At 38.5% G+C, this 13,814-nt stretch overlaps 1 protein-coding gene across 1 annotated transcript in view; it reads right to left on the minus strand.

Moving 5' to 3' along the window:
* Positions 1-221: 221 nt before the first annotated feature.
* WNK3 (WNK lysine deficient protein kinase 3) overlaps positions 222-13,814 on the minus strand; it is a 191,038-nt gene continuing 177,445 nt past the window's right edge. Inside the window, exons 21-22 of the mRNA XM_075539190.1 lie at positions 5,201-5,403; positions 222-869 (exon numbers count right to left, since the gene is read on the minus strand). Of these exons, the coding sequence (XP_075395305.1) occupies positions 558-869; positions 5,201-5,403 (515 nt within the window). The 3' untranslated portion in view covers positions 222-557. The remainder of the gene's footprint in view (positions 870-5,200; positions 5,404-13,814) is intronic.

The following is a 13,814-nucleotide window of genomic DNA, read 5'->3' on the forward strand; positions in this document are numbered from 1 at the left end:
CCCCCCAAAAAAAATCCCTGCAGTATGTTTATCCTACCCATTGTGAAATTTAAACCTAAGATGAACATGTGAAGAATCTCCTAAGACTCTGGCTGCTGGAGTATCTCAGTTCATCTATGTTTGGAGAGAATCAATTTAAATTATTTTAGACACTTAAAAGTATCATGCAGCTGCAAATAACAGCAGCAAAAAAAAAAAAAAAGGCTTCTCAGCAATGCATAGAAATTATCCTGGAAAAAGGTAATGGTCAAGCCAAGCCTATTAAAGCGGTGTTAACAGTATTTTAAAAAAAAAATTAAGTATCAAAGACGATAGGATTTGAAGTGAAAAATCATTCTGTGAGTCATGTTCTAGATACAAACTGCACATTTCTATAGAATGATGAACTGTATCAAATACTACATTAGAACAGAAAAAAGGTCAAAAGTAAACTGAAATGAAGGAAAACATGGCAGAACCTAAGAAGAAAAGTTAATATCTTAGGTGTCTTGCAAATAATTCTGAAAACAAAACAAAACAAAAAAAAAACCTCCCTTCACTTCACCATCTATTCTGACTCATTTGGGCCCAGGAGGGATTGTGGCCAGATTCTTCCCTGGTGAAGCTGTAAATGCCTGCAAATTCATTCCTGGCTGAAATTGTCCCACTGATTGGATAGGAATAGCTACGGACTGTTGTGCTGTTCCCGAAATCCCAATCCACTGTACTGGATACCCTGCCCCCCCAACAGCATTATACTGACAAACATGGGGCATTCCAAATGATGATAATGGCCCAGGAAATGAAGGGAGGGAGAATCCTTGTGGTAAGGAAGTTGGAACAGCTCCACGGATTTGGGACAGAGAAGAAATCCATGTTGATGAAGTATTCTAACAAAAACAAAAAATAAAAACAAAAGATCAGTTTATTGGTATACACTTTTCACCTATCTATAGTCTTTTCTAGTCGGTGTGCTAAACATCGTAACATGCATTATCTCATTTCATCTTCATTGCTCTGCAAGATAGAGATTTTCAGGTGAGGTAGGAATTTCAGATTATTATCAGTAGCTCAAAATTTGTAACTCACCTAACACTACAAAACAAGTTAGTAGTCATGAACACAGTTCCAGCTAACTTCAAGGCCCAAGCTACTCTACCTCTCCATAGATTTCAGGTCCTATTTTCCTCATGCTAGCACGACTTTCCTATTTTTATTTCCTCCAACTCTGGTGGCATAGCAGGGTACAGTTTCAGAAAACCTAGAGAAGAGTTTTGTTCTCTCTTATAGGGTCACTATGAGTCAGAAACAAGCCGATGGCAGTGGGTTTGGTTTGTACCCGTCTGGGGCATTTTCATATCAGCATCATAAAAAATGAGTAAAATCCCCCGGAAATTCAGTGCCATGGAGTCTATGCTGACTATAGGACAGGGTAGTACTACCCTTGTGGGTTTCCGAGATTGTTAACTCTTCATGGGAATATAAAAATTCATATTTCTCCTGTGGAGTGGCTGGTGATTTCAAATTGATGACCTTGCAGTTCGCAGCCTAACAAGTACCCACTACCCTCCCTACTATAAACAATAGCCAGTCTCAACACTTCATTCTTTGGAGATACATTAGCATTCTTGAGTGTGGCATAGTGGAAAGATCTGGCATATAGTAGAAGCTCAATAAATGTTACCTCCCTGCTCTTACTTCTACTCACTATCAAGCCTGATATATCTGTTATATTTTTGAAAATGTAAACTCAAGACACAGAGATGATTATATTTTAATGAGTACTGAGGAAAACATCCCTGACTCCTTTTATCACATTGTATTGCAATTAGCAATAGGTATGGAGAATACTGAAGTCTTACACACAGGGGAATAAGTCTACTGGAAGAATATAATCACAATTAAAGGGAAAGTTGGTATCAGACCCAAATTCTTAGTTCTTCTAACTTAATTGAATTTGTTTACTGCTCTTCATTTTCATTTCTCCTTATCTGGACTACTATTGATTAACTCTTAACAAGTTTACTGATATTTACCAACCCTTTAACCCCTTAATCCTTTCTCTTACCTCAGAGTGATTTTTTTGTGAGTGAGTGAGAGGGTGAGTGAGAGAGAGTGAGTGAGTGAGTGAGGGAGTGAGTGAGTGAGGGAGTGAGTGAGTGAATGAGTGAGTGGGTGGGTGAGTGAGTGAGAGAGTGAGTGAGAGAATGAGTGAGTGGGTGGGTGAGTGAGTGGGTTAGTGAGTGAGTGAGTCAGTGAGTCAGTGAGTGAGTGAGAGAGAGAGTGAGTGAGAGAGTGAGTGAGACAGTGAGAGAATGAGTGAGTGAGAGAGTGAGTCAGTGAGTCAGTGAGAGTGAGTGAATGAGTGAGTGAGAGAGTGAGTCAGTGAGTGAGTGAGAGTGAGTGAGTGACTGAGTGAGAGAGTGAGTGAGTGAGACAGTGAGTGAGAGAGTGAGTGAGTGAGAGAGTGAGTGAGTGACTGAGTGAGAGAGTGAGTGAGTGAGTGAGACAGTGAGTGAGTGAGTGACTGAGTGAGTGACTGAGTGAGTGAGTCAGTGAGTGAGTGACTGAGTGAGTGAGTGAGTGGGTGAGTGAGTGGGTGGGTGGGTGAGTGGGTGGGTGAGTGACTGAGTGAGTGAGTGAATAAGTGAGTGAGTGGGTTAGTGAGTGAGTGAGTCAGTGAGTGAGTGAGTCAGTGAGAGTGTGAGTGAGTGAGTGAGTGAGTGAGTCAGAGAGAGAGAGAGAGAAAGAGAGAGTGTCCAGAGTGATTTTTTCTATAAGTTAATTTGATCATGCCAACCTTAGGGCTTCTATGGCTACCACTGTTCTTAAATAATGACAAAAAGTTCCTAATTAAAAAAAGTCCCTAATCATTGCTACCTTTAATACTCTAGAGTCTTTGTGCATCAACTGCTCCTTGCTCTCTTCACTACACCCAAACTGGCCTACTTTGAGACCCTTCACAGGTCTGTGCATAGAACTTGTATATGCTGTTCTTTCTGCTTGGAATCCTATTTCCTCCCACTTTTACCTAGTTAACATCTACTTTCCCTTCAGATCTCTGCTCAATCATTACTTTCTCAGGGATGCTTTCTTTGACCTCCTTTTACAGAGCCAAATTTCCTTTACTAGATAGTGAGCTGTCCTATATCCCTGCTTTGTAGTTCTTATCACAGTTGCAATTTTTACATTTCTTTATACAAGTCTTGTTAGTATCAGAGTTTAATAAGCTCCACGAAGATAGGGACAATCAACCCTAGTACCTAGTAAAAGATTTGGAACATAATAAAGAGGTGCTAAAAATAATTGTTGTGTGAATAAAATTTTCTAAGTAGTGCCACAGAAGAGCCACATGTAAGAACATTAAATTCTGAGATGGGGTCTTCACACTATAGGGTATATATTATGTGATAAAGGAGTCCTGGTGGTGCAGTGATTAAAATGCTCAGCTACTAACAGAAAGGTTGACAGTTCAAGTCTATCTGCTGCTCTGTGGGAAAAGGATGTGGCAGTTTGCATCCATAAAGATTATAGTCTTTGAAACCCACTGGGGCAGTTCTATTCTGTCCTATGGGGCCTTTATGAGTCAGAATTGACTTGCCTGTAGTGGACACTTTTGTTTTAATTTTTTGATTCTTTGTGCTAGGCACGCACTACGTCTTATCTTACTTAATTCTCACAACAATTTTGTAAGTCACATATTATCTCTGTTTTAAAGACATGGAAATGGAAGCATAGAGAGATCAAGTGACTTATCATATGAATGAAGGAACTGAGATTGTAACCCATGTCTCTTTAAAGACTTTCACTGCTTTTATTAATACTCTATAATACTCTATTCTCTATTTATTCTTCCTCAATACCCACAGACTGCAATAAATCACGATTAGTTAAGAAAAGTCTCCATATAGTGGTCAGAGTCTCAGACAACATAAATGCATTTATAACTTGAGATATGCCACTACAATCTCCTAAGTTTTACAATGGTGATATTATCTGAGTATCACTTGATGCCAGGAATAAGATAAACATACATCGTCTCCAAGCAGATATACTGCTTACTAGCTTGGGAAACCTAGGATATTAAACTTTGTATTCGACATTACCAATATATATTTTCAGGCTTTCTGTACCAAGCTATAGTCAATGACTATACATGATAGCTTCAAAAAGACTGTGAAAAAATGGAATTTAAAATAATGGGATATTTCCATGAATATTTTTGAAGCCCCCCCCCATGTCCCACCCCCCCATCTCTCTCTCTCTCTCACACACACACAGCTATATCTCTTTCAACTATGAAAGTTCAGATTCTACACATTGATGCACTTTAATAGGTTTTGAAAAAGTGAAATTTATCTTAATACTTCAAACACATGTAAGTACAAAGCAAAAAAGGCTCAAATTCCACCACATACCATTTTGTTAACAACTTTTACTATTTCCTTATGCATAGCCATACAATGTACATAATTTTACATAAATTATTCTATACTTTATATACTGTTCTATAAACCTACCGTCTTCCCACTACAAAAAACGCTGTGGATATCTTTCTACATTTCAACTGCATGTACATCTAATACCACATGCAATTAACTAGGAATCTAGTCCACAAACTTAAGATATATAATACTCTAGCTTAATGTGTTTTAAAATTCTTTTTCATACTGAACAAATAAGCTAACATATTGGCTCAAATAAAACAGATGCAAAACACAGGGTAGTTTTTCCATAAATTTAAAATATTTCTTGTATCATCAGATGATTAATTTAATCCTCACTCTTTTCTCCTTAGATGCTTTCTTCTTTGATATTTGATGCTTTCCCCCAAGGAAATTTGGTCTAAGACAAGGGCCAGTGAACTACAGCCCTGCCATTGGTTTTGATAAATCAAATTCTATTGGTGTAAAGCCATGCTTATTTATTTATGTATTGTCTATGACTGTTTTTTACTACAATGGCAGAGTTGAGTAGTTGCACCTATATGGCTTGAAAAACCATATAGGTTTTTTCCCAGAAAAAAATGCTGACCCTTGATCTGAAACATAATTTTCTAAAAAGCATGATAAATTTAGACAAGGATAAAAATCTGTTGTCAATGATATTATTTCTCTAACAGTGATTATAACTGTAAGAGGCACACATGATAGGCCTAAGTGCATTAATTTTTATTAGTTTAGTTCTCATAAATAAACAGAACCAGGGATACACAACTTACTTCATATAGTTTGTTCCGGTTGTCTGTTTCCAATTTTTGTTGACTCTTTTTAAGTTGGTTTAAACTTGGCTTAATAAGAGGATTTCCTACTGTCTCCTTAGTCCAGTCATCTACCAGCTTGTGTAAGTCATCTGTGAACAACCCTTTTTTACTAGCCGCAGATTGCTGGCAGGATAGTGCATTATTCTCCAAGTGCAGTGGATCTGTAAGAAAAAAAACAGGGAAAGTATAAAATGGAACTAAAGCGGATACTTTTCTTTGGGCAATAATGAATTTTAATAGAACTATGTGTGTGGAAGAAACTCTATATTCTAGTTTACCTGGGAGAGTCATAGCTTAAAGCTATTGTCCTGGAGTTCTTGCTAACTGTATCCCTATTTACTCTCAAAAGTTTCCTTTTGTTTACACCAGCAGTTCTTAACCTGTGGATTGTGACTGCTTTGGGGGTCAGAGGACCCGTTGACAGGTGTTGCCCAATTCATAACAGTAGCAAAATTATAGTTATGAAGTAGCAACGAAAATCATTTTATGGTTGGAGGGTCAGCAACACATGAGGAACTGTATGAAAGGGTCACGGCATGAGGAAGGTTGAGAAGCACTGGTTTAGACAGTGAATACCTTAGATATGTCATTGTTGTCAGCTGTAGAAAACAGCTTGAAATTTGAATGGAGTCTCCAACTCCTATGCAGATTCATCAGCAGAGAGGGGAAGCCTTTCTGGTTTGAAGAATTTGAGTATAACTGATGACTAATCTTTAGCTTAATACTAAAGCAATTCAGATATAGGAATAACTTGTAAAAAGCATACTTGAAGGCAAAATCAAGGGGGCAGAGCTAAACAAACAATCAGCAAGTACAGACTATAAGACAGACAGGTTTCACATATTTAGCTAGTAATCGTTGAGTTGAGTGTAACTCATGGTGACCCCAAGTGTGTGAGAAGAGAACTGTGCTGCCTAGAGTTTGTTTGTTTTTAAATTTTAATAATGTACTTTATTTAACACCAACTCACTGCCATTGAGTCAATTCTTATTCATGTGATCTTATATAGGGTTTCTGAGGCTATAATCTTTATGGGAGCAGAAAGCCTCAATTTTTTCCTACAGAGCCTCTGATGAGTTTGAACTAGAAATCAGCAGTGCAATGCTTACAGGAGAGGGTCACCACAGTTCTTTCACTTAATATAGTATGCCCAAAATATTATCACCTCATGCAATTGAAATAAAAATGATTATTTATTGTGAAAATAAACATTAAAATACACTCATTTAATATTTTCTACACCGACAGTTCAATTGCATTGGTGACATTCAAACTGGGTCATTTCTACCCATATTGCTTTGCCACCACGAACACAGACTCTCTCTTTCGCATGAAAGTCTCCTCTATTTTGCAGTTATAGTTGTCAATTGGATTTATTGTAGATAATTCTTCAAAGGACTGCACTTCTCAAGGTGAACATTCCTTACTGGTTGAGCCAATTGACAATTTGGTTAAAAATTATTTTGAGTATATTTTCTGTTCACAGCTTAAAGATTATCATGGAGCAATAAAATTGGTGGTTATTCTAGTTTCAATAGGTGCATTAAGTCTGATTTCTATAAGAATTTTGTTCACATTGGATCTCTCTTTGATCAGGAAAAAATATTTTTTCTTCTTTCTGATCTACTTGATCTTGGCTCAAAATGTAAATAATGGAATGGAAAAATGAATCCTGAATTTCATATAGAAAAACAAGAGGTCCTGAATAGGTAATGTTTGAATAACAACAAAGTAAGAGGATTCATACTTACTAATTTCAAAACATAATTTGGGAACAAATTATTTTCAAACACAACAACAAATGCATAAGAAACATTAAACAAAATAGATAATGGGGATCTTTAAAAGTAAAATATGATACAATGCTGAAGGCTTCCATGGGAAAAATATTAGATAGGGAAAATGTCAAAAGATGATGGAAGGAATGCATAGTTACTGTATCAAAAAATATTGGTCAATGTTTAATCATTTCAAGGTGTTCAATTATAAAATCAAGAACTGATTGTATTACACCCACAATGATAGCTCAATTAAAAAAATCAAAGAGAAAGCAGAAAATATTAAACACAGAAAAAACTTTAAAATAGGTCCAAAAGAAAATCAAATAATAAAAGCAATACATTTTAACCTAACTATGAGAGCCATAGCTTACTTTACAGTGCTCTCTGTCTGATAGGAAGGCTACGGTCAGAGGGGACTGACTGGAAGTTTAAACTATGTGGGGACCCTGAAAATGGAATTTGGGCTTTCACTGTCATCCATACCTTTCTGCAAACTGGGTGCTCACAATTTAAGCTCTGATATTGTCTATCCTTTCAGATTTTGATTTTATTATTATAATCCTTGGGTCACACAGGCATGTGTGCTTTTTCCATGTGGACTTAGTTGACCCCTTACTTAGATGTCTGCTTATTTAAAGATAAGCCTATAAGACCCCAGACTCTATTCTTTCTGAGAGCCAGGCATCATCTGATTTCTTTTTGAAATCATTTTATTAGGGGCACATACAACTCTTATCACATTCCATGCATACATCAATTGTGTAAAGCACATTTGTACCTTCATTACCCTCATCATTCTCAAAATATTTGCTCTCCACTTAAGCCCCTGGTATCAGCTCCTCATTTCCCCACCCCCCTCCCCGCTCCCCCTCCCTCATGAACCCTTGATAATTTATAAATTATTATTTTGCATTGACCAATTTTTTAAGAAATAGATCATTATGCTCTCCTTCCTGTCTTATTTTTAAAATCATTTTATTAGGGACTCATACACCTCGCATCACAATCCATATATGCATCAATTGTGTAAAGCACATTTGTACATTCGTTGTCCTCATCATTCTCAAAACATTTGCTCTCCACCCAAGCCCCTGGCATCAGGTCCTCATTTTCCCCCTCCCTTTCCACTCACCCCTCCCTCATGAACCCTTGATAATTTATAAATTATTATTTTGTCATATCTTGCTCTGTCCCACATCTACCTTATCCCTCTTTTCTGTTGTATGTCCCCCAGGGAGGAGGTCACCTGTAGATCCTTGAAATAGGTTCCCCCTTTCCAACCCACCCTCCCTATACCCTCCTAGTATCGCCACTCACACCACAGGTCCTGAGGGGGATCATCTGCCCTGGCTTCCCTGTCTTTCCAGTTCCCGTCTGTACCAGTGTACCTTCTCTGGTCTAGTCAGGCTTGCAAGGTAGGATTCGGATCATGACAGTGGGAGGGGAGGAGAAGGAAGCATTTAGGAACTAGAAAAAAGTTGTATTTTTGATCATTGCTACATCGCATCCTGTCTTGTCTCCTCCCCAAGACCCTTCTGTAAGGGGATATCCAGTGGCCTACAAATGGGCTTTGGGTCTCCACTCCGCACTATCCCGCTCATTCACTGTGATAAGATTTTTATTCTGATGATGCCTGATACCTGATCCCTTGACACCTTGTGATTGCAGAGGCTCGTGTGCTTCTTCCATGTGGGCCTTGTTGCTTCTGAGCCAGATGGCCGCTTGTTTACCTTCAAGGCTTTAAGAACCCAGACACTATATCTTTTGATAGCCGGGCACCATCAGCTTTCTTCACCACATTTAGTTGTTCACCCACTTTGTCTTCAGCGGTTGTGTTGGGAAGGTGAGCATCATAGAATGCCAATGTAATAGAAGAAAGTATTCTTGCATTGAGGGAGTACTTGAGTGGAGAACCAATGTCCCTCTGCTACCTTAATACTAACCTTATAAATATATGCACATAGATGTAGTTTCTCATCCTCATGTATAAATATATTTGCATATGTACATGTATTTATCTAGACCTCTATAAATGTCCTCTGCCTCCCAGCTCTTTCTTCTATTTCCTTTGACTTCCCTCCTGTCCCACTATCATGCTCAGTCCCCACCTGGGTTTCAGCAATTCCTCTTAGTTACATTACCCACGATCATGCCCAACCAGGCCTCCCACACCCTTCTCACCACTGATTTGGATCGCTTGTCGTTCCCTTGTCTCTGGGTTTATTAACACCACTACCTTTCCCCCACCTCCCCGTCTCCCATGTCCCCACAGAACTATCGGTCCCGTTGTTTTCTCCTCCAATTGTTCATCCAGCCTATTTTAGTTAGACAGACCTGCGGAGATAGTAGCATGCACAAAATCAAGACAGAGCACAACCAAGCAACAACATACAACAAAACAACAACAAACCAATGACAAAAACAAAACACAAGAAAGAAAATCTTGTAGTTAGTTAAAGGATTGTTTGTTGGCATTTAGGAGTGTTTTCTCGTCCAGTTTGTTGGGGCACCAAGCCCTGGTCCCAAAGTTTACCTTCAGCTTTCCCTGGGGATCTTGCTGCTCCATTCCCTTGCTGTTCTGTTGCACCCCTTTAATGTTTTGCCTCGGTGTGGCGGATCCGATCGGGTGCAATTCCCTCACTGTCTCCGGTGTTGTCGCCTGTAGGGCTATGGGTCAGTGAGGGACGTCATGTCTCATAGTGGGGCTGGCCATGTGGTCCTCTCTGTCGACTGGCTGTTCTAATTGGGAACATCGACCTCACGGCCTGGTGGGCCATGATGTGCTCCACTCTCTCCTCCTTCCCCTTCATCTGGTCCCGTGTGCTCTGATCAGATATGTCCCTCTTCCAGAGCTGTAGATTAAGTGCCGTCCTTTGATATAAATTCTTCTGAGGGGAGGGGCAGATGTCTCATTATTAGTTGGGGTTGGGGCCGGCCCCCCTCATCCAATTTCTTCACCCCACTTTGCTGTAGCACTCATATCTTCAATGATCTCTTCATGATAGCGAGCACCAAGCAAGGCCATGTCATAAGAACTATTGTTCTTAGATTGGGGCTAGAATTAAGAGTTCCAAATCCATTGATATATCTATAGTTTATCTATGTCTCTGGTTCACTTTAGAGATAGCATTATCATTTTATGATAGAGAACATTATAAATTATCCCCCTAGGACATAAAGTAATTCTGTTGATTGTGCCATTAATTTAGCCAATGGTGTAAAATATTTTCTTATTGAGGTGTTTCAGAATTCTATAGATTTTAGTAATTATTCTCTTGTCCATATCATTGCTAATGATTTTTCCCCCAATCCATGGGCTGTTTTACTCTTTAGATATGCATACATGTTTTCTTTTTTATAAGCCCCAATCATCTACTTTGTCTTCTACTGTGTGTGCTTCCTTGATTATATTTGGTAGTCCTGCCCTGCAATAGGATCCTTAAGTTTGTCCCAATTTTCTCAATGATCCTTATAGCACTAGGGTTTACATTTAGGTCTCTTATTTATCTTTACTTCATTTTTGTGCATGAGACAATGGATGGGTCCTGTTTACTCCTAAGAGTCACAACCTTAAGAAAACAAAACCAAACCAAACAAAAATCAAAACAGTTTCCTTACCCTTCATTCTGAGTGGTTATCAAAGAAAGAGAAGTACTAAAACTGAAGTGGACTTGGATTCATTGGTGACATACAAGTTCATCTCAAACAAACAAAAAATGACATTAAATGGTTACCAATCACATGTAAAAATTCTCATGATCCCTAGTCATTTGGAAGAGCAAATCAAAACAACATTAAGATATCAACTTACACCCCACATAGCCCAATTCAGCAAAACAGAAAACAACAGATACTGGAGAGGGTGCAGACAGATTGGAGCTCTCCTACACTGCTAGTGGGCTGGTAAACATGTACAACCATTGTCAAAAAATGATATGGCACTCCCTAAAATAACTGGGAATAGAAACCAGTAGGACCCAGCAGCATCTCTGCTATGCATATAACCCAAAGAAGTAGGAGACACAATATGAACAATAGTATACTTTCCCATGTTCATCACAGCACAGTTCACAATAGCAATCAGATGGAAACAGCCCAAGCACCCATCAGTAGAATGGATAAAAAATTTTGGTACACACATGTATTAGACAGGGTTCTCTAGAGAGATAAAACCAGATTGCTGATAATTATATATATATATATATATATATATATTTATAGATAGTTAGATATATAACACAAGAAATGAACAGTTAAATTATAAACAGACAGATAGATATATAATACAAGAAAAGAGCAGTTAAATTATAAAGCAGTACAAATGGCTCAGTGCAACTCGTTCCCGTGAGAGAGTTGTGAGACACTGGCAATCCTTCAAGTCTTGAGGGCCACCAGGTAGTTCTCTATATAGAGAGAACCAGGCTATCTCGGCACAGGCAGCAAACAGCAAGGCAGGTCACCAACTGTCAGCCAGGTCACCAACTGTCAGTCCCCAGCTCCAGAGATGTAAATTCCAATTGTGTGGTCTTACAGGGACCTCGACTTACAGCGACACAGTCCACAGGCTAGGCGTCCCACAAGTAGTGTACCCTTTAAATTGAGGCACAGAACCAGCAAGGCAGCGCACACTGGTCCAATGATTAAAGAGCGAGAGACAAGAAAGGCGAGGTTCACCGAGCCATTTATCTCTCCACCCTTCAATTCATCCCACTTGTGTTTATCGGCCAGATACACAATATAATACAATGCATCTCTTAAAAACAGTGACGAACACATGAAACATCTCATGACATGGATGGATTTGGAAACCATCATACTAAGCAAAGTCAATCACAAAAGGACAAATATTGTTTGGAACCATTACTTTAAGGACAAACACCAAGATCAAGGCAGGTATATGTTCTTAGGTTATGTAATCTTCTAATCAGGTCTCTCAAGAAATGAGGTGGTATGCCTGTCAAATCTCATGATCCCTTATGATCATTAATATATATAACCATGAGTGATTAAGAAATATAACCATGACAACAGAAGAAGCCTCACATCATCTAGGGTCAGTTTCTTATGCTGAGGGGAAAGGGAGAAGATCGGTCAGTTCCTACCATTTTGAATTCATCCATGGTCTTCCTAAATCAAGATAACACTCTTACAAGGGTACAAGTAAACCTTACTGGAAATTCAAATCCAGGGGAGTGGGTGGGGGGTAGTGGTTGCTGTCTTTCTCAGAGAAGGTGATTTCACTTCTGTTGGTTGGTAAACTAGAAGGGACAACCTGCCATTGGGGAAAACACTTAACATTATTTATATAGACCCCCAAGGGGAGAATACAATGATATTATTTCATAATGAGGTACTTTTGACCAAATTTATATCAAGCCCTTGGTGACCAGGCCAAATGCTATAGACAACTAGGACCGCAGACTGTCCTTTCAAGGTGCACAACATCCATCATATGCCTTACGAGAAGAATCCAAGTCCAAAACTCTACTTAGTGAACTGGAATCTAACTTAAAACACCTGTAGCAAATTAATGAAATACTCTCTTTTACTTAAGATTGAAAAGTCTTAGTGTAAGAGAAGCAGATGACCACAAGATTTGGAAGTCATTGGACTTTGATTCAAATCTTTTATTTTGAGGGTACCCAATAAGTAGCAACTTATGGCTGCCATATATTTCTATTTTCATACTCTGTTTCTTTTTAATGACATATATTAGTCCAGCAGACATAGTTCTACCTTTGAGAATGAGTGTTATTAAAGGTTTTGCCCTATCTCCAGCCCTCATTGTGTAGTGTCCAGTCACTTCAGTTTTTTAACCTGTACAAGTCAACAATCCATGCATTTTATTAAAAAAAAAAACTACCCTATATTTGTACACTTTCCTTTTCTCGACAGTATTTGAAATTCTACAATATTGGATAAATTAAAGATGCTATCAATAGAATCATCATATGCTTCAATAGAATTACCATGTGCCCATGGGGATAATCTATAATGTTCTTCAATAAAAATTATCATGATATGTCTAAAGTGGACCAGGGACATGTATAAATCATAGATATATGAATGGATCTTGAGCTCACAAGTAAAGTAGCCCGAATCTAAGGACAATGAGTCCATATTATGTGGCCCTACTTGATACTTGTCATCTTAAGAGCTCATTGCAGATGAGGGTACTACACTAAGTGTGGCAACGAAATCAAATAGTGCCCATACATCAGAAAAAATACCATCTTGAGTCTCAATGGCTTATCTTAAAACAAGCAGCCATGTATGTGAGATGTCAGCTAAATCCACAGGGAAGAAGCACACCAGTTTGTGTGATTCAAGAAGTGTAAATAATAAAATCCAAGACTGGAGCAGGGAACTGCACTAGCATTTAAATTCGGAGCATCTGGTTAGCAGAAGGTCATGGAACACAGGGAAAGCTCAAAACTCATTTTCAGAGTCCTCATTTGGAGTAAATCCATGGAGAATTCCCTCTGACCATTGATCAGGGATATGACTAGCTTTGCTATTGGACAGAGTGCGTTGGAAAGTGGATTATTGTAGACATCGTTAGGCTAAAATTTATCATTTGTTCTCACTTTTGACCCATTTTAATTTTGTTTTAGGTTTTTTTCTCATTTCATTTCTATTGAGGTTTTTCTGTTTTATTTATTTCTACATAGTGTGTGTATATGTGGGTATATCTTTATACAAATCTAGGATAGGTAAATCTATAGAGACAGTAACTTAGGGTTTTGGCAGGAAAGGTTGGGGGAAATGGGAAACTAATAATTAGTATGTGT

The sequence above is a fragment of the Tenrec ecaudatus genome, chromosome X, assembly GCF_050624435.1.
Source record: "Tenrec ecaudatus isolate mTenEca1 chromosome X, mTenEca1.hap1, whole genome shotgun sequence".
NCBI lineage: Eukaryota > Metazoa > Chordata > Mammalia > Afrosoricida > Tenrecidae > Tenrec > Tenrec ecaudatus.